A 23802-nucleotide genomic window follows, 5' to 3' on the forward strand; every position below is an offset into this window, starting at 1 on the left:
TAGCAACCACAGCCCTCATTATGCCTGGTCCACTTTCTTAGGTACGCTTTGAAGGAGTTAGGGACAGAATGAGCAGGAAAAAGGGACAAGGAGGCTTCAGGCTCCACTGGGCTAAGAGTCCCAGCCCCACTTAGCTTAAATTTGAGTTTACAAACTCAGAGAGAGCAGCTTGGTGGTCCCCACTACCAGTCCCCACTGTCCCCTGGGTCAAGCCCCATCATCCCTCACCTAATCTGTTGCAGGGACTGGCTCCCTTTCACTGACTTCTGGCCTCTTCATTTATTTTCCCTAAAATCCAGGCTTGGTCAAGTCAGTCATCTTCTATGAAATCTTTGCTGGCTGACCTATGCCTCTGGAATAAAGTGCAGATTCCTCAGCTGCCATTCCAGGGACACCTCTGTAATCTGATCTGAACCTCCCTGCCCATGCTCACCCTTCCTCAGTCCAGGTGTGCACTCAATGATCCTATACGTCCCCCTGCCCTTGATCCCTTGACAAATTCTCCAGTTCAGCGCTTGATTGTGCTAAAGCTAGGCCTTGGCTATTTTATCTGGTATTCCTGATTGAAAAATTGCCCCATCCTTCAAGGTCCAATTCAAAAGCCACCTCCCTAAAGCCTTCCCCAGTCTTAGCATTCTGAATTTTTCTGCATTCCCAGCAGTCATTATCCCTGGCATTACCACATTTCATGTCGCTTTCCATTATCTTCTGGTCTACTTCTCTAAGTAGGTTTGTAAGCTCCCTGAGGGCAGGCACCAGGTTTTTGGTACCTAGCCCAGTACCTGGCACAACGAGGGTGTTTAAGAAATGTTTGTGAACTAGCCCATAGATTCCCCTGCCGATAGTAGGTGGTCTGCAGGACACGTTGCTTTCCTTGCAATCCTAGCTCCATCTCTCAGCGTTGCCATATGCAGGATGTGTCAACTGCCCGAGCAGCCCCTGCATTCCTGATCTCTCCTCTCCTCAGCCAGATGTTAATTTTGTTTGACTGTCCATTCCCAGTCAATAAGAGAGCCTGTGGGTCCCTTTGGATGTTTGATCTGAATGTCACTCGAGATAACAGTGTCAGTCACGCATGTTTTCAAGCTTCCTACAGCTTTGACGGCTGGAGTTTGCTTCTGACCTGCCCAGCAGCCAGGGAAGATGCTTTGCCACCAGGTGGCCGGGATCCACAGGCACCCATATCTTGGGCCCTCTGGATGCTGCCAGCCTCATCATCTAAAATCTCCCCGCTTCCTTCTCTTCGTCTCCCTTTCTGGACGCGCCGAAATTATTCAGACCATACTCTTGAAAAGGAAGACAAAAATCACTTTGGCGCCCCCTATCTCCCTCCTAACAGGGAGGACTAAAAAGCTCTCGAGTGCTTCCAAAGTCCGTGTTAGGAACCGAATCTGCTTGGGCGACGGCGCTCCAATTGCGTTTCTGGCGGAGGTCGGAATTTGGCTCGGTCCCTTGCAATGTTTCCAAGGGAAGGTTAGTACAATCGTGACAGTCCCTGGCAGCCGCCCAGCCCGGGACTTCGGGCTCCACTCTCCATTGGCTAGCCATCCTTGTGACGCTCCGGAGGCGGGGCCTCATCAGCTGTTTGCGGGATGCCCCGAGCGGGCGTATTTTGGAAACAATACCGCGCGGTGCAGAGTGGCCTCCACCCGAGCTTGCCCGCCTCCTGCCGCCGTCGCCCCTGCCCGCGCCTCCCGCCGCCCGCTGCTGCCGGGTGAGCGCCTGGGCGGCCAAGGGCCGGGCCGAGTTGGATCTCACCTCCTTGGGGAAGTGGGGAGAGGATCGCGCTGCGCGTGGGGGCCCGGGAAGGGTTGGGCTGCGGGCGTCTGGAGTGATCATGGACTGGGGCACTGGGGTGTGGGAACGGGGTACCGAACCCACATGTAGGTGCGCTGCTCCACAAAGGAATGCGGGGCTAGTGGCATTTGAGTCTCTAATGACTTGGGTCCAGGTGGGCAGGGGAACCTGCGCTTCCCCGCTGAGCAGATCTGGGTGCCCGAGAATGGCCCGGTCTCTGGATCTGACATTGGGGAAGGGCAGGGAGTTGTGGGACCTCCTACATCCCTGCGGAGTCTGAAGGCTCCTCTCCTTAACAGCTGGGCTTTCCCCCCTCCTTCCCAATTGAGTTTGGGCGCCAAGCCCCCGAGTGCTCGTCACGCTGGACCCTGGCACGGAACCCTGGCATCACGACTCGGAGGCCGAGATTCTCCCCTGGAGCCACCCAGGTCTGCTGTGTGTTGTGTGAGTGCGTGAGTGTGTGTGTGTGTGTGTGTGTGTATGTGTGCGTTCCCAGATTTTAGCCCTCGAAGAGGTTCAGAATGTCTGGCTACTGCCTTCTCCCAGGAGGAGGAGGAGTCTGAGTTCAGCATCCCTCTTAGCGTCCTTAAGGGCTGGGATGGCTCCAGCAGGTTTTAGGTCTCCTTGATAGGACTGCTTCTCTGGTAGTGCACTTAGGAAGTGCCCTCCTGCTGCCTGTTTGGACACCACCTCTTCAGCTCAGGGGAAGGGGAGAAGTCTTTTTACTGTATCCCAGTTTGCGCTTAATCTTGCCCAGCACCCCTCTGAAGGCTCCCACCTGCAGAAGAGCCATCGTAGTTCCTGTGTAGAGTGGGAAGGGTCTCCCTAGGCTGGCAGACCCACACTCTCTGGCTGCACCTCCCCCACTGTCCAGTGCAGGCAAGGGCTGAACTTTGGGGCTTTGCTGGGAGAGGGTGGGAGAGGTGATAAGCTTCAAAGGAAAAGCCAAGACAATGACTGTTGCTTGCTATTGGCTTTGGAGGGCCTCATCTTAGGTTGGGATTGCCAGCTTGCCTAGAGGAGGTGGAAGGGCTGGAGGGGAGCCCCTGCCAGATGACTGGTAGGACAGCGCTTGGTCCTTTCTGCGGGATGCTTTGTTTCCTGGCACTGATAAACTAGTCCTCTCACACCTTTTAGGAAAACACTGTCCCAGGAACACCACGTGCCTTTTTTTTTGCCATCCAAGTGGACAGGGAAGAGGGCAGGCAGGATAGGGACCATAGATAGCTCAAGGACAGGATGGGATGGAGGGAGAGTTGAAGCAGGCGCCTTAAAGAAAGCTTGCATTTGAGAAAGCCAAGATTCTTGAATTAACTGAGATTCCTCTAAGTACTTTACCAACCCACAGACCATTTGGCTTGTTCTTCAAGGGCAAGAGACTGGAAGACAGAATTCCCAGGGGACCTCTAATTGACTCTGGCAGTGACAAACACCATCTCTCCGTATCCTTAACCACTCAGGTGGTTGCTTTTCTGACTGCCCCAGGGACCCTGAGGGGTTCCTGGTGTGTGTATAGGGGACTGACTTTGAGCACAAGAAGCTGGGTGACTGCAAGCTTGTACTTCCAAGAGCCATCAAGTGGAGCAAGTGGAACTTCTTTATCACCAAGAAACTCATATCAACAACCTGAGTTCAGGCAGCAAGTGAGGTCACAGAGAGAGGGCTGAATTTCACTTCCTTCTATGAGGCAGGTTGTACCCATCTCAGGTTCGGTGCTGGCAGGAATGGTAGGCTGTGGGGAAGGATTTGAAGTTGTGGAGATTAGTGACTCCACACTGAGTTGGGGAACTCTGGGCACTTTGCTGCATGCTGTACCTCTCCTCTCGGCTAAGCTGTGGTAGACAGATAGCTCCAGTCTGCTGAGAGGGCAGCTGCAATGACTAACTTGGGTTTTTCTCCCCCTCTCTCTCCCAGGACACACTCTTACCACATCGTTGAGCCTGTTTGTTGTGTTGAGCAAGCAGCGGGTGGAGACTAGAGTCTTGGGCGGGGCTTAGCAGGTTTGGAGGGAACCTGGCCGGGCTAGGATCGCTGGCTTTTGTTTTTGCTGCCCAGCCTGGAGCTCTGCTCAGACTGAGATGAGAACTTGATGGTTACTCCTCAGGCCAGCAAGGGGGTCTGTGTGTGCTGAGCACTGTGGGTACAGCCAGTCACAGCACCCTCTGCCCTCCCACAGCCACTCACAGAGGCTAGTCTTCTTGACATTTCTCCAGGTACCCTCCATACTTGTAGCAGCTGACCATACCCCTGCTATGGCTATGAGTCAGTAGCAGTCCAGCTGTGTGACTGTGACCAGCCTGGGTCAGAAGAGGATGCTGAGGGGAAGGTGGCTCCAAGTGGGCGCAGGGAAGAAACATGGAGAATCCTGGAACTGCAAGGCAGCCCACATTTGGGGGTGGGTTGTCACCCTTGGCAATGCTTTATCTGTAGGATTGACTGTCATCAGTGCCTGAGCCCACTTCTCCACATAAGAAGGGGGAGCAGGAAAGAAGGAAAGGGAGGGAAGTCCTTCCAGGTAGAGCCTGGGTGGGGCAGCCTCCCGGATGCCTGCATTGCACCCTCACAGGGGAGATGGAGCCACCCCAGTGTGTGGAGGAGCTGGAGGATGACGTATTCCAGCCAGAGGATGGGGAACCAGGGGCCCAGCCCAGGAGGTTGCTCTCTGCTGACCTGTTTGCCCAGAGCCAGCTGGACTGCCCCCTCAGCCGCCTGCAGCTCTTCCCTCTCACGCACTGCTGTGGCCCTGGGCTTCGACCCACCAGCCAGGAAGACAAGGCTACCCAGACTCTCAGCCCAGCTTCCCCGAGCCAGGGTGTCATGCTGCCTTGTGGGGTGACTGAGGAGCCCCAGCGACTCTTTTATGGTGAGTGCTCTTAGCCTCAGGACTCCTCCCTTAGAGATGGGGGAAAAGAGGGGACTTTCCCTCCCCAAACCTGCTCTTTGCTATTTCCTTCCCCAAATTGAGCAGCAGGGGCTATTGATCCCTCAACTCTTCACCTGCTGACTCTCTGCTCATATACTGCTTCTTGTCTGTGCTCCTCAGGCCACAAGCAGGACAGATTGCCTTGCCATTCTTTTCTGCTCATTTGTCCCTTTCTGGAGGGATCCTTGGGTCCATGGTGTCTCCTTGGGTTGGAAGAAGGGTACCTGGGTCTTGGCTTTTACATATTATGGCCTGTTGAGTGGCCCAGGCTTTTGTGTCGTAATAGTGATGTACCTTCCGTAAAGTGGCTAGTGTTGCCCTGGAGAAGGCTGGGGGATCTGTGACTCGCTGTTGACACTGAAGGGGAAAACCCAGCTTGTTCTGGGAGAGAAGTTTCCTGGAGGCAGAAGGTCCCCCGCCCCGGTTGTCACTTGGGACTTTCTGTGTTTGGAAGGGGAACTGGAGAAAGAGGTTGGGCTTGCCTAGGCTCATTGCCAACAAAGGGGCTGTTTCCAAGGCTCAGTCAGATAAGACCCTTTCATTTGTGGGCTTCAGTGGTTGGTTTTATTAGCAATTTGCCCTCCTCTGGCAAAAGGGCAAGGTTAGATAGCCAGTGTTCTTCATTTAGCACAAAGCTTATGGAGGGAAGGGTGGTTCAGAGGCTATCTTGCTGGGTCCAATGGAGCGGATTGAGGAGACGCTGCCGTTATTCCCAGAAGGAGCTGCACTGTAGGACAATTCAGGCAAAGTTCTGGCAGAAATCTAAGAGGATGGATAAGGCAGGCAGGCAGGAAGGAGGGAAAGACGGGAGCAAGCGGGCGCCCCTAGCGGCAGCTCGGTGACCAGCACTTGGTCAGTGAGGAGAGCAGGTCTAGATGTCTGACCTGGGGCTGGCGGCAGAGAGGAACTTGGCTACTCTGTGGTTCAGAGGAGTCTTCTCTCCCTATGTTTCTGTGCCACTGCCCAGAGCTTCAGGGCCTGAAACCAGCCTTTCTCTGCTACACCAAAAAGTGAGGTTACTTTCTGATTTTCTTTCTCTGTCCCTTGCTTTGCTCAGCTGAGGATCTCTGGAGAGCTGCCTCCAATGTTTTTCTAGAGAAGAGCTTCAGCCTGCTACTACTGTATGAATAATGAATAATAAATTGTGGTCAAGCGTAGCTGTGTAAATAAGGACAGAAGGTTGGCAAGTTCAGCCACACTTATTACCTTTGCCATGGCACTGCCAGTGAAGGGAGGAAAGCCTGGCATCAGCTTTCATACTCTCGGTCAGCAGGCAAGTCAGGCTGTCCACATTTGGCAGAGTGCCCTGAGAAAGGCAGGCTCAGTTCCTCTCCTTTCCCATACTAGAGTCTACCCTTGACCCCGGGTCTTGACCAGAGGTGGCAGGCATGGGGAAGATGGGGCAGTGGTGGAGCTTGCTGAGATGTGGGCCCTCTGTCTTTGCAGGCAATGCTGGCTACCGGCTCCCCCTTCCTGCCAGTTTCCCTGCAGGCTTGCCCCTTGGTGAGCAACCCCCTGAAGGGCAGTGGCAACATCGAGCAGAGATACAGATTGCCCGAAAACTCCAGTGCATTGCAGACCAGTTCCATCGGCTTCATATGCAGCAAGTAGGCACTGGGGCTTGGTGGGGGGAGGTGGTGTGCATCTGCTGGGGCTGTGGGGCTGGGGCCTGCCTCAGCAACTCTGTCTCTGCCAGGCCCCACGTTACTGTGATTCTCTTGAACTGGAAATCGAGAATGGGCCTGGCTGGATGAGTGCTTTTGCTCTCACCTATGAGATCCAAGTTGTTTATCTGCCTGCTTTCAGCTCAGGCCCCTGGGAAATGCTCCGATCTCTTCCGGAGAATGGCATAGCTTCTTGCAGCCTTGATTGACACACTGTATCTTATTGAGTTCATCAGTGGGAGATGGTCCCTTGCAGACCTAAGGGGAAGATTTTCATGGTACTGAGGAAAACTAGACAGTCGGAGGTACCTGGCTGTGGTGCAATGGGAAATGGGTAACCGAGGCCTGGACGGGTCTGAGTTGGGAAAAGTGGTGGAACCGGTTGTAACCCGACACTTTCCAGCTGGGGAGGCCGCTCCTCATTGTCTCTGTCTGGAAACCACGGCCAGGACTCTGGAGACTGTGTACCTCAGAGTCTCTCCAGACCAGCGACCGGGTACTCAGCGGGCAGCCTGGCACCAGCCCGCCAGGGCGGAGCATCGCGTGTCACTGGAGCTTGTGGCAGAGCCCATCAACAAAGGCGGCGGCTGGCGGGCTCGTGTGGAGGAGCCCTCTGTGCCTTGGGCTGGAGGCTGCCTGGCTCTGCAGCGGCAGTCTGGCCCAGCCCCTGGGCACTTAACTCTTCCTCCCTGGGCTGACTTTCTGGATGGCTGCCAAGGTGGGGAAAGGAGCCTGAGGCTGGATCCCTGCTAGTACAACCACCACTGAAGCAAAGTCATGCCACCTGGAAATGAACACATTCCCTGCCTCTGAGACAGTGTCCTTGCCTAGTCGGCTGTGTGTATGTGTATGCGTGTCTATATATGACTGTATATCAGGAAATCAAGAGAATAATTAATCCACCACGATTAATTAGACCCTGAGGTTAGGTGGGGAAATAAAGGTGACCGGAGGAGAGCTATTGGTAATAGGTTTGGCTTGAGGACCAAAACATGGCCAGCACCTGGCGGAAGGTGGGGTGGGGAGACAGAAATTGAGTTTAAGTTTCCTGAGATCCAGACAGAAGGGGTTATTCTCTGCCAAGGTGAGAGTCTCTGCCAAGGGGTTCTGAGGGAAACGTGGGGTTAGACCTGCTCCTGGTGGGTCCTCCAGTCCCTCAGGAAGAGAGGGTGGCCCTATGCTTAGATAAGGCAGCCTGGCTGTCTCCTCTGGCTCCAAGTTCCAGCCCCTATTCCCTCCTTTGATAGTTCTGTGGAAACTTGGCTTAGGGTTTTCCCTTCAGTCCACTCTGGTTCTTGATTTCTGCCTCTTGGCCTTCTTCCTGCCCGTTCGCTTTACGCTGGTTGTGTAGGCCTGTGGTTGGCCTGAGCTCGCAGCTCCTAGCCCCAGTGCTGTAGCTGATGGAGGACACAGTGGCTCTGGGTCTCCTGGACTCACCTGGGGGACTACCTGGAAGGCAGTTTTCTGTATTCCCATTAGACCTGATCTCTCTCAACAGCTGTTTCCCAGAATGTTCCACCATCCACTGGTGAGCCCTTCTAGGCTTGGGAGCAGGCTGGGAGGCCTCCTCTGCCCAGTCGAGCCCTGGCACAGGACTAGAACTCAGCCCAGGGCCATTTCTTCCCAACTCAGTCCCTCACAGGAGAAGCTGGCCCTGATCCCAAGGTCTGACCCTGCCCTTTGCTGTTTGGCATCACTGACCCCAGTGCAGAGCTGTCTCTTCGAGGGCCTGGTTCAGCTTGGGAGCAGGAGGGGCAGAGCCACAGAGTGGGAGGAGAACTAGAGGAGAGTCTCCCCAGCTCTGCACCTCCTCCGCTGCTGGCTCCTGACTTCCCTGTGCCCCTCACCATCTTGCCAGCTACCTTCTCCTACCGTGCAGTGGCAGGAGGCCGGCCAATGAGGCCGAGAGCTGGATTTCCCAAATTTTCCATCGCAAAGAGCCAGGCTTTTTGTCCATGGGAGTCTTACTTTTATCGCCCTCCTCCCCACTCACCCTGCTCACTTCGCTGGGAGCCCATCCTGTGGGAAGGACTGGGATCATGGCCATGGGCAGATGGAGTGCTGGCATGTGTAGGGCCTTTTAGCAGCTAGTTTTAAGAAGTGAGTCATTTTCTGAATTTGATTACAATATAAACTAACGTCTAGATATTTCATATCCAGACAAAACTGTCGTCACTCTTACATTCTTATCCTTCATCTTCTTTCCCTATTCCTTCCCTTCATCTCTGCGAGCAGGACACTGAGGCACAGGGGTAGAAGTAATTTAGGGTTAAGTCTTGAGGCTTCAGGTACAAAGTCTGAAGGCCCAGGTTTGAATGCCAGCTCTGCCAGCTACCAGCTACTGGGAAGACACTTGATCTGGCAGAGCCTATTTCCTCTTCTGTAAATTAGACCTAATGTCACAGAATTTGATCATGAAGATTCAGTGAGAAAACACCTATCTGAGTTCCAGGCACACAGTAGGTATTCTTTAATGCTTGTTTCCTTTGTCTCTATAATCCTGATCATCCCCCACATTTGTTCTTGTCAGTTCACAGTGCATCTTCCAGCCCACCTGTCCAGCTAGTCCCTAAGCAGAGCTGCCTCCTGTGGGCTCCCTTCCACCTGCCCTGTTCAGAGAAATTGGCTTCCAAGCTATTCACTTATGGGCCTTGTCCTTGTACATTTCTCCTGGGGGAATGATGATCAGTCTCCATCACTGTGGGTTGAGTTTAGATAACCAGGAAAGACAACTCAAGACACAGTAAGAAGGTTGAAGGGGCCTGGCCATCTCCTTTCTTCTCAGGTCTGGGATGGTGTCCCAGGGCCAGACAATGGCCATGGGTCCCTGAATCCTGTAGGGAAGGTGAAGCTTCTGCCTTTTGTCCCTGGTTAGGGATCTCAGCTATTCTTTTTTTTTTGGCCACATCAGGCTTGTGGGATCTTAGTTCCCTAACCAGGGATTGAACGCATGCCCTCAGCAGTGAAAGCATGGAGTCTTAATCACTGGACTGTCAGTCATTTCCAGTTATTGTTTTTCTATATGAGGGGAAGCCCCAGGAGATGTGGAGCACAGGGAAGGGTGTGATGATGGTAGTGCCTTATAGGATGGCATTATGGCAAAGTGAGTATGTCAGCATGACCCTAAAGGCAACATGCTCCAAACTCCCCCTGGTGCTGCTTATTGTGGGCTGTAAACCCTCCCAGCATGTTTCTCGAGGAGCTTGCTGGATGGAGGTCTAGCCTGGCTACCCAAGTGATCTCTCCAGGATGGCTTCTCTGGACCAATGGGCAAGGATTGGAGACAAGCTGTGCTTGCTGTCAATGCTTTGGGTCTCCAAAGCAGCAAGGGAGTTGGTGGCAGAGTGAGTGGAGATAAAAAGCCTTTCCAAACCTGGTCACACACCCCTAACTTCCTCTGGCTGGGTCAGGAGTAAAAGATTCCCCTCTTTGCTCCTTTGTGAGCTTAGCTGAGCTGCAACACATGATCTGTGGTGGTCTGGTGACCTTAGCCTACCTTGACCTTGACTCTGTGATGGTGCCTTGGTGTTTCTTGTCTGTCCAGCTTCTTCAGGGAACATGGCAGTACAGGATTGCTTCCTCCCTGCGCTCAGGGGCTGCTCTGGCCCAGAAGGTGAGTCCCAGCTTCTTTCCATTCCCCTTGCCGTGGTCTCCTCCAACAAGAGTCAAAAAATGGAAAAAAGCTGGTGTCCTCTCCCCTTAGGAAAGTCTCCTGTCCCAATGGCACCCTCTTGAACTTTGTGGGGTATTTCTGGGCAGTGTTAAGAAGCCAAGAATCATTAAAAAAAAAAAAAAAAAAGTGGCTACTGGAGACCATTGAGTGAGTAAAGCTACAGGAGAATTGAAATTCTTGTTGGAAATGGCTTTTTCACTTGGACCAGGAGTAGCTCCATTCAGAAGAGTCAGATTTGGAAATTCCCTGAATAGTAATTAGACTTTATGGAAAATGAGATCTGAGAAAAATTTCAGCCACTCAGTGGAAACCATCTTTAGTTGTAAGGTCAGAGAAAGGATCCTGGGGTTAGACACAAAGTCTGTTTCAAATCCCAGCTCTGTCCCTTATGAGTCCTGTGTTCATAGGCAAATCATGTAACTAACTTATCTGAGCCTCAGTTTCTCATACACACCTTGCAGAGTTGATGTGAAAGCCCTTTGGAAATTGTAATATGTTTAACTGTTAATTCCCTGGTGGCTCAGTAGTAAAGAATCTGCCCACAATGCAGATTCCCTGGGTCGGGAAGATCCTCTGGAGAAGGGAATGGCAACCCACTCCAGTATTCTTGCCTGGAGAATCCCATGGACAGAGGAGCCTGGTGGGCTATAGTCCAGGGGGTCGCAAAGAGTCAGCCACGATTGAGCGACTAACACACAGTAACTATTAATGCCTCGACAATTTAACACTTTTGAAAATGGGTTTTAGGATTTTGTTTGGACCTGGTTTTGGAGTTCTTGGGGAGCTCTTTTGGAAGTTGTACATGAGCTGGTGTTTTCTTGGTTTATTAACTAGTGGCTTCTCTGCCAGCAGCCTGGATCTTTTGTTCAGGGAGCCCCTCACTGCTTCCTGACCCTTTGGGATGCTGTCCTTGTTGGTGAGTGGTTTTCTGGAGTTCAGACTATGCCTAATAAAGCTGTTCAGGCTCTAGATGGGGAAGCCCGGGGCAAGAGCCCCAGAGATTCTCTCTAGGGTAAGAAGGGTCCCTAGGAGCCAGCTCCAGAGTGGGAGGTACCCCTCGGACAGTGCCTGGGGAAGAATGAGGCTGGGGGAGGGGCTCTGGAGAGTGCTGTGCGTGAGAGCCAGTGCTGGGGCTTGGGGGCCCTGTGTTTGCTCTGTGGCTGGCTCTGTTTATATCGCTCGCTATATTTAGCTTCTGAGTCATCAGCGTGGCTGACTAGAGCCGAGTTCCCCACACAACTCTGCACCTGACTACTCTCTCTTCCAGGAGAAGGGCCTCGTAGTTCCGGACAGGCCATTCCCTCCCCACCAAGGCAAGCCATGGGGATAGGGTTGACTTTGGGTTTCCCCCCTCCTCCCCCCCAGGGCAGGGAGGGTGATGGGAGAGAGGGATTTGGAGGAGGCATTAGACAAGAAGGACAAAGAAAAAAGTCTGGTTTGCCTTTTGATCTGTGTCTGGCAACCAAGAGGGCATGTTCCATGACCAGTACAGAAACAGCCAGTGTGTGGGGTGAGGAGGAAAGTCTGGCCTTCGGTGCTCGACTTGACCGTCCTGTCCAGGGAGTGGCCGCAGGCGGGATGAGAACAGTCAGCTGCAAAGGCATCAGGTCGGGAGGTAGAGCCTTGGGGGTTCCTTCTCCCCCTCCTTGTAGATCCACAACGGACCTGCTCCCTCCTCACTCCCCTCTCTCCCTCACTTTTTAAAAATAATTATTTATTTTTTAATTGGAGTATAGTTGCTTTACAACGTGGTGTTAGTTCTGCTATATAACAATGTGAATCAGCCATATGTGTCTCCGTCTCTTGTGACCAGAGCGCACATACTCCTCTTCCTGAGTTCCTAAGAAGCTGCTCAGTAGTTTGAAGGAGCTGCTCTCAGACTGGGGGAGACAGGGGCAGCTGGGTCAGGGCCTCAGTACTTCCTGTCTCCAGGCCACGGAGGGGCAACCCAAGTTTCTGGGGCATGGGTGGCAAGCACAGCCCGATCTCCCACCCCCAGGGACTGAAGCTGGTGGCCTCCACTTATGTTAGAGGAAGCCCTCCAATCTTGGACTGAGCTGGGCCCAGGCTGCCCTTCTGGGAGAAGCAATTGGTGTTGCCATGGTGGTGACTGATAGCTTCAACGTCTGTTAGTGCTGCTGGCTGGGCTGAGGAAGCTCTTGGCGCGAATTTTTTTCCTTTTCCGTTTTGCCACATTGCTCATTCCTTGGTGTCTCAGACAAAAGCAATTTGGGACAGTAGGCCCACAGGGCCCATGGGGCTGCCCCGGGGGTCTTAGAATTCCTTGCCCAGCTTGGCAGCCTGGAATCCTGAACCCGGCTGCCTCTGGCTGCCATGGTCCATCTCAGAGTGAAAAGTCAGGGATTCCCCCAGGACTTCATGAGCCTGCCCAGAAGATAGTGCTCCTGGGGCACTTGCTCTGAGCTGAGGGTGTCAAGGGAATTGCTCCACAAAGTCGAACCTGGACCTCACTAGGGACTGGGGAGCTGCTCCAGGGAGCCACGGCCCAATGCTTTACAGATACTTCTCTCATTTAAGCACCACAGCAACCTGGTACTTCGACACCTCATTACCCCCATTTTATTGGAAGCCAGGGCTCTGAGAAGTGGGATTACATGCCCATGTGACACTGTTGATCCTAAAACCATGGTCTTCCCATCACTTAGCCCTGCTCCTCAGCAGGTGCAGCCCAGAAGGTGAGAATCTGATGGAGGTCCCACTCCACCCTGGCCCACCTTTGCCTCCTGTGAAACTGAGTTCTTGCTTTCCTCCCCTTCAGACTGTAAAATAATTGAAGACAAGGCTTACAGCTTGCTTATCTTTGTGTCCTTCGTAACTCTTAGCTCAGTTGGATACCTGATAAAAGGTTGCTGAATCAAACAGAAACATCTTCCCGACCTCTTGTATGTGGAATTTTCCTGAAGTCTTCCTTAGCTCTGTATGCCTGTTGTCAACAGCAAGGCTTTGTGCTTCAGCCTCACTGTGGTCGGTTTAGAGTTGATGGGGAAAGGAAAGAAGTGCGGTAGGAAAACGACATTTTATAGAGAGTGTATTGCCCTATATTTTAAAAGAAACTGAGCATGGTTTCAGAGAAACATCTGAAGTTAACATTTCAGACCAGTTTTAGCTTTATTTCTGTTTGATCTTGAGTTAGCTCTGCCTCAGAAAGGTTTATTGTCTTTCTAGTCCACAGCATCCTTACTAAATAGTTAATGATCTGGAAACAATTTCTTTAAACGTACTGGGGGGGGGGGCAGTTAGATGGTGATTCTCTTTGAACAGTAAATATCATTTTCATAATATGAATAAATACGCTGTAATATTTTAGAGAAAGAACACAGCTCTGGAGTCAGGGATCTGAATCACCCCCTCCCAACTAACATTAGGGGTAACTTTTCTGAGCTTTTGCTTTCCCATCTGTAAAATGGGATTGAAAATAATACCTGCCCTTCTTATTGGAGAAGGAAATGGCAACCCATTCCAGTGTTCTTGCCTGGAGAATCCCAGGGACGGGGGAGCCTGGTGGGCCGCCATCTATGGGGGTCGCACAGAGTCGGACACGACTGAAGCGACGCAGCAGCAGCAGCAGCAGCAGCAGCCTTTCTTATGGCCCAGATTTTTGTGAGGAGCAAAAGAGATGATAAGAAATCATTTCAGGTATGAGATTGTTATAAACCGATCTGTTTGGTCAATTTGCATTTTGTGTGTTTGGTTTTTCGAAATCAGGACTACAGTGTAGCTTTGCTCTTTACCCAAATTCTTTGAGGGTGAACTAGCTCCTGCTGGAGCATCTGGTACACCGGTGACACACAGAGTCCCCAGAGGGTGTGAACTGGATACGAAGCAGGAGAGACAGAGGGAGATTCTTATCAGGGGAGAGCAGGGAACCCTCTTTGTGCTTAGAGCAGAGGCCATGTGGAATGAAACAGAGTTTGATATGTGTAATACAACCTTGTCAGACACTGCAGCCAGCTCTTAAAAAAAATAAAAAAGCCTTTAATAGTTGGGCCTCTCTCTAGGCAAGAGGCTGATCCTATCGCATCAAGTACATCTTCAGACCTGGCCAGACATCAGTTGTTCCTGGCTTCAGACAAGCAGGTTATCTTGGAACGCTGACTTTTCTATAATCAGGGCAGTGTGCTTGTTGAATACCTACTGTGTGCCCTACGTGTTCCCCATCATCCAGGATGAATGACTGGGTATTCAGTCACAGTGCCTTGCACACAGTGGGAATGACTCCAACACTTGTCAGCTGACTGCCTTCATCCCCTGCTCACAGAAGGAAAGTGGGGCTGAAAGGAGAACCCCAGGTCTGTCATCCTGGTTGTGCTCTCTTAAGAGAGCATTTTTATCCACCATGTGAGGACCCCTTCCTTTGGGGCATTCACCTCGATTCTTGCCTTCCGTGCCTTGGTCCTACCTTCTGGACCAAATTTGAGAGCTCTGGTGTACACTTAAATTCCCATCAGCTTCTCATCTTCTGAGCCCGTCTTCTAGCCCTGAGGATACCCTGGCTATGCATTCTGGGAACCCCCATTCTTTGTAGATTCCCAAACTTGAGGGGTCCCAAGCAGCTTGGGAGAGCTGAACCTTGTGCCAGGGGTCAGCACTCACTGATCTCAGGTGATGAGTCAGGGGCCAAGCGCACTCTTTCCTGGTTCCCCTTTCCTTCTCCCTTTCTCCCGGACACCCTCTCCTGGAAGGATCCATGTGCTCTGATGTTTCAGTGTCTCCATGTACCTCATCCTGTTCAGTGAATGTTGACTGCCTTTCTTCTTACTCTTTCTCTCCCTGGCCTCCCTTCAAGTCCTTTTTCTTTCCCTTCTAGTAATGTCCTTTTTAAAAATTTAGAAAAAACATTTTATTTATCACTGTTCTTCATAATCAAGGCCTTCTGGTTCTCTTACTGTGTGGCGATTTGATGTCCTTTCAGAAAAGGGCCTTCTGGAGCTCGCCCTGTGGCCCGAGAAGGCTGGGTGGGGTATGCGTGGCATTGCTCGTGCTTGCAGAAAGGGTTGCTGGGGCAGTAGATGGTTTCCCAGGCCCTGGTCTTGCTGTGTCTTATGGCTGCCGGGGCAGCCAGCTTGACCCTGTACTAGGCAGCTTGTTCTCCAAGCCCACCCAGACCCTCCACCAGGCTGAATTTAGTTGTTGGAGCTCTGAGTTATAATCCTGAAGGTGATTGTGGGTGACAAACTCCGAATCACCAAGCTTTATGGTTGGAAATCACCTCGGTGGTTTCTAAATGCCTGTGTGGCCTGGCTGCCTTAGAAGCACCTGGGCAGGATTAACCTCCAGCTTCGCCAGGTCATTACTCCGGTGGGAGGAGATTGAAAGAGACTAAAGAAAATACCAAATCATGAAATGTTTTCTTCTAGGCTATAGAATCATGAGTGATTTTATTTTCTCCTTTCTAATTTCTTGTATTCCAGTTTTTCTACAGTTAAAATATATTATTTTTATGACTAAAGTAGACAATAGATGTTACTTCTGATTTCAAAAAATGTCACTCAGGGGAGCATTTCAGTATACAAATTCTTGGGCCCTTCCCTGAAGATTCTGCCCCAGTTGTTCTGCGCGGGACTTGAGGACTCTATTTACAATAGCTCCTCAGTGGATTCTGTGACACAGCAGGTATGGGAACCACTAATACCATACCTCCACTTCACCTATGAGGAGAGGGAAGACTCAGGCTGGCTGGTGAGAGACCCCAGCCTCCCAGCTCCTCTGATTCCTGGCCCCGGGGAGTTACCTGCTGCCTAGAGTGCCTCCTTCCTGATTCAGGAGCCCCAAGGCCTGTCCCAGGCAGAGGCACAGAACCTAGGTCCTTCCTAAGGCTGGTCTCTTGTGGAGCTAGGCCAGTCTGTGTCTCCCAGCAATTTCTCCACCTTCCAGTCTAATACCACTGTCTTCTGGGTCCCTAGAACCCACCATGATTGGAGTGAGGATTCTATCTTGCCTTATTCGCAAAGACTGCGGGCCCAGAAAGTTACCCAGAGTGGCAAGTGGCCTCCATTAGGGGAATGTGGGGAGAGATTGAGGCCTACAGAGATGGGATTGGTTCAGGCCCCAAACGGAAGAGCTGTGATCTCCCTTCCTTGGCCCTTGAGCTGTTTTGAGATGATTTAGAGAACGGGAAGATGGAGGGCCTGCTCTGGTATAAAGAAAGGTGTGCAGTGGCACTTGGAGCACAGTGTAATGAGTAAGGACATTGGGGCCAGGTGGTCTGGATTTAACCCAGTCCCTGCTGCTTACTAGCTGTGTGGCCAGGTTTCCTAGCTCTTTGAATGATCTCATCTGTAAAATGGGCGTGATAATATATACATGTGTCATAGGCTTGTTGAGAGGATCAAAGGAGCTTAACGTGTGTAGAGCAGGTCTTCTTATACTCTGATGTGTCTTAAAGTTACCTGGGGATCTTGTAGCAAACTCAATAAAGACTTTAAAAATGGCCCATATTAAAAAAATATTTAAAAAATGCATTCTGATTCATTACGTCTACATTTCTTATAAGCTCCCAGCTGAGGCTGAAGCTGCTGGTCTGTGGACCACACTTTGAGAACCAAGGACATAAACCAGAACCTGACACACTCAGTTTACAGTGACTGTTTGGATTTTGGTTGTTATTGTTACTTGGCCTTTTCAAAGAGGCACCTGAGGAGCCTCTAAATTCCAGCAGACTGGCCTCCCTAGAGACCAGTCTTTTCCTGGATTTTCCTCCTATTCCACCCATGACCTTTGCACCTGTCCTGGGTAGCAGCTGGGGAGGGGAGACAGGAGGAGGGGGTGCTCTGTCCAGCTGCTGCAGGCAAGCCCGAGTCTTCAGGTTTGCAGCTGAGTCCGTTTTCACGCTGCTTTACTCTAACCAGATTTTGTTAAGCCTGGTGTGTTTCCTCTTTTTACTCGTCTTTGTTTACAAAACACAAGGAAGCCATCAGTCTCTCCAGTCGCAGTCTGCCAGGCCTCCTCTGTGGCACACCCTGACTTCCCTCCCCTTCCTAGCAGGAGCCGTGCCTCCAACTTTCTGGGTTTTCCAGTCTCCCCTTCTGCAGGGAAAAGAGCAATGCTATTGCTACAGATAGGGGGTGCGGCTCTGGGGGGACACGGATACATGACAGGGCCCTGAGGTCAGCCTCAGTTGACATCTCACCTCTCCTCTCTCTCTGTGGCCTCAGGCAGGATGACAGGGAACCCAGCAACCTGGCCAGTTGCCTGGGGACAGGTCAGGGGGTCAGGGCCTGACGTCCCTGGGAAGCTCTGGGAATCCAGGAGCTCTGGGGGCTCACTTTGCAGCTCTGCCACTGACTTACTCTAGCCTCTGCTTAGCTGACTGGGAGTTGCCTGGTGGGGGCCGGGGCTGTGGTTAAAGACTGCAGGGGCTCCAGCTCCCCCTACACATGCACACCTCACGTAAACGTGATTGCTGCCCAGGCTGCTGCAGCAGTCCAAGTCCAGCCTCTGTGCTGGCTCCTTTTTTTTGCACACTAGGTTTTTATTCCCCTGTCCACTGAGAACCCCGTGGAGAGGGCCCCAGCCTCGTCCTCCTGCCCTGGCAGATAAAGAGAGAACAAAGACCGCCTCTCCCAGCACCCCTCAGTTCCCTCCGGGCCTCTGCTGATACCTGTGTGGGTGGGGCACCAGCCACAGTCCTGTGAGTCACTGACCCCTGACCTTTGCCCCAAGCTTCCCTGCCTGACAGTAGGACCTGGGATAACCTCCAGAGAGTAGTGTGCATTCTTTGTTTTTGTTTTGTTTTCAAGTATGTTCTTGCTTAACGTTTAATTGGCTCCAGTCAGTAGGAAAGCGCTCCAAGAGGGATTATTTATGGCTTACTGTCAAGAGCAGCTATAAAAAGGGCAGCGCGGAGCTGAAGATGCTGGGAAGGGAGAGAGGGCAGGCGCCCAAGTGTGTGTGTGTGTGAGTGTGTCTGTGTGTGTGTCTGTGTGTGTCTGTGTGTGTGCGTGTTTGCACTGGATGAAATCAGATTTTTGCTGCCTCAGCAGTGTGGTTTAAATGGAAGATTAACCCTTTGACCTTCACAGTGTCAAATCACTTGCAGATGGAGGCTCCCCCCCTTTCCCCCTTGTTCTCTGTGTTACTTTGGAGTTGGGGGAGAGAGGGGGGCACTTCTTCTCTTTCTGAAGAAAGTTTGTTGTTCGTGCAGCTGAGGTTTGAGGGGCTCAGGAGCCAATCTGATTAAAAGCAGCACTTGGCTAAACTCTGGAAAATCCTGCAAGCAGGGGAAAAAGTTTAATCCTCTTGTGCGCAGTGCATAAAGAGCCTGGTCTTTTCTTTTTAACGTTCACACTGCAATTGTATATGGAGAGCTCTGCTATCTCCCCCTCATCGCCACTTTTCTCATCACTCCCCCAGATCCCCCATGCCCCCGAGTTTGCTGTCCTGATGGGATTAAGGTGCTGCCCTGGGATGTGTGGATCTGAACTTTTGCATTGGAAATAATAAGCTGTCGTCTCAGGCTGCATTTAGGAGTTGCATCGCCTTTTTTTTTTTTCTTTTAGCATCAGCAGAACCGAAATCGCATGTGGTGGCAGATCCTCCTCTTCCTGCACAACGTGGCTTTGAATGGAGATGAGAACAGGAATGGGGCAGGCCCCAGGTGAGGCTGGGCTGCCCCCTTTGCATGGGCACCATGGAACGACATCGATGAGGACTGACACTGCGTCTTGTGAAGTTTTGTTTTGTGTTTTTATTTTAAAAATTTCTCTGTGTACATAAGACATACCCAAGCAGGACCTCTTTCCCCGTTCAGGGCCTCGACCAGGAGTTGGGGGCCTTTGTCAAACACTGTTGAAGTAGAGGCTGGTGTGTCTCCCTGGAACCTCCTAAGGGCTCGGACGAGTAGATCCTTCTGTCATCAGTTGTTGAAGACGACCAGGTAGTGATCTCCCATGAGTGGACTGTAGTTTTCCCACAGGAACTTAAGAGATAGAAGGCTGGATTAGACTTGTGGTTCCACCAAACCTATCAGCCTTCCACCATGAATGGAGCCCCTATCCGACGGGTCACACTTTAACCCCCCCAGGGCCTCAGCCAGGGGCTTTCCAGCTGTGCATGGCAGCTACACTAGGTCGGTCAGCCAGCTCCATGTCTGGGCTCTCACTGGGCCCAGCCATCGCCCGCCCCAAGGGCTAAAGGATTCTTGCCCAGCCCCTGTCATCTCCAGCAGACCTCAGGGAGGGTTGGGTTTCTCCATGGACCCTCAAAAAGTGCCGCAAAAATGAACCAAACTTCTGGGTAGGCCTCACGTCTGCCTTGGTCCCACTTAGAAGCCCAGGATTGGTCCTGAGGTGCAGAACCACTGCCCACTCTGGCTGCCCGGGACTGGCTGGGTGTCAACCACGGAGGAGCCAAATAGCCAGTCAACGTGCTGTAGCCAGCAGCTTGTGCCTTTGTCAGGTCTTCTTTTGAAAGAGCCAGCCAACAGACTGTGTCCCGCCCCCAACAGCAGCACTCTAGGGCCGGAAGAGACAGGACCGGACTGTGGAGGTGTCGGAAACCAGGCGGCCATCCCACCCATGAGAGTAAGCCCTAGAGGAACCCAGACCCCTTGGTTTCCTTGGAAACCAGTTACCTCCTCCCTCTTATCCCCATTCCTTTCTCACACCTAGTGGGATCCAGGAAGAAGCCAGCATAGTGGCTTTGTCAGCTGAAATGTGTCTTTTAGAGTAACACAGTAATTAGAGTGAGGAACTATCAAAGCTGGGTGCACATTTCCCGTCTTCCTTCAGCTTCCAGCCAGGCCAGAAAGGCAAGCGCTGGAATGCAGCAGGATCGCGGCTGCCTCTGAACTCCTTTTCTCTCCCTGCTGTGGCACTAATGGAGAGAATTTAAAGCAGCCTGCCTGGCAGCTCTGAGAGCAGACACAGGGAATCTGAAAAAGATGCAGGGAATCTGTTAACCAGACACCTAGAAATTAAATTATCATTTTTGGGTATGTGAGAAAAGTTAACATTGGTGCTAACGGTGAAGCAAGGCCCGAAGAAAAGACGGCTTCCCTGGGCAGAGAAGGCCCCAGGGCTACCCAAGGAAGCTGGAGGAGTCCAGAGCAGACTCTCATATCTGTACAAGTCCCCGCTCCTCTGATTGTGCAGAGAGGAGGTCTTCGTTCCCGTTGAAGGACACACTGATCTGGATGTACGGTCAGGCAGGTTGTTCACTGCGCAAGGGCACCGGCAGAAGAAGGTGATGGGAGCTAGAATCTAGCCCATGCTCTGCTCACTAAGCTGTATGCCCTAGTGTCGGGCTGTGTCCACTTACAGGAAGGATGCCTTTCCTAATTTGCACAAAGGTACCCTATGAGCTCACAATGGCTTGAAGAAGGACTTCAAACTGTGCATCAGCCTTGGTTTTGTTCTGCTTGGATATTCTAGAGGTATTGCCTACCTATTCTTGGTCAGAATTGTATTCTCAGGGTGTATACCATGGTTTGTCTGCTAAGAAGATAGGTTCCTTCTGGAACCCAGGGAACAGGCATGGAGACTGGTGCTGGGATAGGCTGACCATTGTGAAGTCCAGCCTTCCCTGTGGGTCTTCACACCATGTTTTTGAATTGCATGGGACATGTATTATTTTTCCCTCTCCTGGACCAAGGCTGTGACTGGCAGAGTGCCGGTATACTTCGAGTGGCACACAGAAGGAAACAGGATTATTTTTACCAGCCACTTTTACCTCCTCTTAGCAGACTTTCCATGTGAGCTGAGTGAGAGCGGAAATAAATGGCCCAGGCCTTGGTGCCTAGGCAAAGCCATCAGCCTCAGAGACCTTGCCGGGCCGAGGAGGATGTCCAGTGGCCTATCCTGAGAACTGAGCCCACAGTATGAGAAGCTCAGTTGAACATTGCATCTGGGGCTGGGTAGAGGGTCGTCTGACTGTACTGTCTCCATATTCCATGAAGCCAGAAACTAATTCACTATCCTAAGCAAGCCAGGACCAAATGTGAAACACCCCTCCTTCCCTTCCTGCCAGAACTCAGCAGGTAGAATAGTCCCAGGAGGAAGAGGTTCCTCCTGGCTGGCTGTTTTTAATTGGTGTAGTGATCTAGACTGGCCTCTTCCCCCTCTGCCTGGTGACTTGGTCTGAACATTCCTCAAGTTCAACCTCAGGAGACCCGTCCCTCCCCTGGGCTCCCTCTCCCCAGCCCCCACCCCCAGGAGCTTGGCTGTCTCCAGTTAGGGGGTGGAGAATCAACTGGAGGGAGAGTCTGACCTGGCTCCTGACCTGTAACCGACAGAAGACTTGTGGAGCTTTTGTGGTTTGCTGAGGGTGGGGTTCGGGAGAGGGACTGGAAACTCTTCCCTGGTAGGAATTGCCCTGGAGGGAAGGGAAGCCTGATGTTCAGGGTCAAAACAACTCTTCTCATTAAGAACCCCAGAGTAGGGGCTTCTGGAAAGTGGCAGGACTAGGGAGGGAACCCCCTCAGGCCAGCAGTCTGACTCCCTCAGACAGTTCTAGGACTCAGCTGGGCCTCTCTATCTTTGGCTGCTTCAAAGCCTGGACTGGTAGAAGGCTACCCCTGGGGCCTTTTCTTGCTCTGTCCAAGGATCACCTCCCTCAAGCCCCCAGAGCAAGGGGCTTATGTGACAGGCATGTCCTGAATGCTCAGAGGGGCCCAGCTGATGTGTCTCTCTGTCCCCAGTGGCCAAGCCTCATCCAAGGATGGGTTGGACGTGGCAAGGAGGGACATAGTCCAGCCAGGGCCTCCTCCACTTGGGGGCCGAGGAGCCACTGTGATTGTCCTGGTTAGCATGCAGAGAGTTCTGATGAAGTGGGGTGGGGCAAGTGAGGGATAGCAGAAGCAGGCACATCGGCTCTGTGGGCGCTTCTGCACATTGGTCCTGCAGGGTCCCTCTGTGTGTGGGTGGGGACACCTTGGTGAGAGACTACTCAGGCTGACTCCTTAACTCATTAGCCTGTGAAGCCTCCTGGGGACACTGAACAGTGGGTGTCCAAGGCTGGTGGGCACTTTGAGCCTTGAGGGAACAGCAGAGCAAGCCATAGATGCGTCAGCCGCTCAGGCTGAAGGTGCTTGGAGCTCTGCAGGCTCCTAGTCCGTGCTGCCCTTCTCTCTGCACAGCAGACAGCACCTCTCCCTGCTCTGTGAGCATCGCCCAGCAGGTTGCTCCATCCCTGGGTCCACAAGGGCTGTGGGGGAGACCTAGTGAGAATGTAGCATTTTGTCCCTCCCAGGTTAGCTGTCCTGGGTTCACTGTGCTCTGCGTCTGGGAGAGAGACAAGAGAAGAAAGGGAGGGGATAGGAACTCATTGTTTCTAAACCTGTACAGAATATTTGGCTTTGTGTTCTTCACATGCATATATGTGTATATATCTTTGCCCTCATCAATTGGTACAGTTTTTAATAAAACCATTTAAAGCAAAGCTGGTCTTTTCCAAGGTGTAATAAAAATGCAAGGGGGTCTGTTAAGGGATTCAGTTCAGTTCAGTTCAGTCGCTCAGTCGTGTCCGACTCTTTGCGACCCCATGAATCGCAGCACACCAGGCCTCCCTGTCCATCACCAACTCCCGGAGTTCACTCAGACTCACATCCATCGAGTCAATGATGCCATCCAGCCATCTTATCCTCTGTCGTCCCCTTCTCCTGCTGCCCCCAATCCCTCCTAGCATCAGTCTTTTCCAATGAGTCAACTCTTCACAGGAGGTGGCCAAAGTACTGGAGTTTCAGCTTTAGCATCATTCCTTCCAAAGAAATCCCAGGACTGATCTCCTTTAGGATGGACTGGTTGGATCTCCTTGCAGTCCAAGGGACTCTCAAGAGTCTTCTCCAACACCACAGTTCAAAAGCATCAATTCCTCAGTGCTCAGCCTTCTTCACAGTCCAACTCTCACATCCATACATGACCACAGGAAAAACCATAGCCTTGACTAGATGTATCTTAGTCGCCAAAGTAATGTCTTTGCTTTTGAATATGCTATCCAGGTTGGTCATAACTTTTCTTCCAAGGAGTAAGTGTCTTTTAATTTCATGGCTGCAATCACCATCTGCAGTGATTTTATTAAGGAATTAGAGATTCCCAACTTGCTTCTCCCAACTTGCTTCTCACTGCCCTCATGAGTGACACCCCACCCCCACCACCCCACCCCCGCCCAGGACCCCAGCTTTTGTCAGGACTTCTTTTCCCTCTTGGGGCTAGTGAAGAGACATTCTGATCACACAAGAAGCACAGCAGAGGCCCCATGAAGTGGAAAAACACAAACTTTGGATCCAGACCTGGATTTGGATTCGGTTCGAGCCTCCACCAGCTGAATGATCATAGGCAAGTCGAATAACCTCTCTGAGCCTTCAGTTTTTCTGTGTGTAAATTACTGGCATGCCTGCCCTGCAGGATAAAAGGGAATGTGGACAAAGGACCTGCCCTGGGGCCAGCCCTTGGCAATGGCAGCCTTAGTGACCAGAAGTGCCCTGGTGGCCCCTCCACACAACTGCTCACCCCTGTCATCCTAGGCCTGGCTTTCCTTTTATCAAGGTAGCATCTCACAAGGTAGGCTAGTTGTAGGAGTACTTCCTGGCTTGTCTTTGAGTATTAACAATGTGTTTGACTCAAAGGGGTAGTTTAAAGCACTTGATAGAGTTCTAAAAATCCTTGGGAAAAACCACTCACAGCAGTAAGCTGTGAACCGAAGGGCCGACTCACTTGGCCTGTGCTGGGCCCCCATGACCTGGGAAGTTGTTGGCTCTCTGAGGATCAGCCTTGGACTCGGGTTCCTAG

General features: G+C 51.9%; 1 protein-coding gene across 5 annotated transcripts; it reads left to right on the top strand.

Moving 5' to 3' along the window:
- On the top strand, positions 1578 to 22453 carry BMF (Bcl2 modifying factor). Of its 5 annotated transcripts, none has more exons than XM_018054464.1 (6): positions 1578 to 1714; positions 2097 to 2225; positions 3712 to 4660; positions 6167 to 6327; positions 18577 to 18674; positions 18828 to 22453. In XM_018054464.1, exons 3-6 carry the CDS (start codon positions 4369 to 4371, stop codon positions 18955 to 18957), a joined length of 681 nt encoding a protein of 226 aa, XP_017909953.1. In that variant the 5' UTR covers positions 1578 to 1714; positions 2097 to 2225; positions 3712 to 4368; the 3' UTR covers positions 18958 to 22453. The 5 variants fall into 5 exon arrangements, with proteins under 5 accessions (XP_017909953.1, XP_017909955.1, XP_017909954.1 ...); XM_018054466.1 differs by having other exon boundaries at positions 4011 to 4660; XM_018054465.1 differs by having other exon boundaries at positions 4364 to 4660.

Source organism: Capra hircus, chromosome 10 (genome assembly GCF_001704415.2).
Source record: "Capra hircus breed San Clemente chromosome 10, ASM170441v1, whole genome shotgun sequence".
Classification (NCBI taxonomy): Eukaryota; Metazoa; Chordata; class Mammalia; order Artiodactyla; family Bovidae; genus Capra; species Capra hircus.

What these genes read in the sequence shown, in the direction of transcription:
- BMF (XM_018054464.1), top strand. Translation starts at nt 4,369, where the DNA reads ATGGAGCCACCCCAGTGTGTGGAGGAGCTGGAGGATGACGTATTCCAG. An exon ending in GCCCCAGCGACTCTTTTATG is followed by an intron (nt 4,661 to 6,166) that starts GTGAGTGCTCTT and finishes CTGTCTTTGCAG; the next exon opens with GCAATGCTGGCTACCGGCTC. An exon ending in ATCGGCTTCATATGCAGCAA is followed by an intron (nt 6,328 to 18,576) that starts GTAGGCACTGGG and finishes TTTTTCTTTTAG; the next exon opens with CATCAGCAGAACCGAAATCG.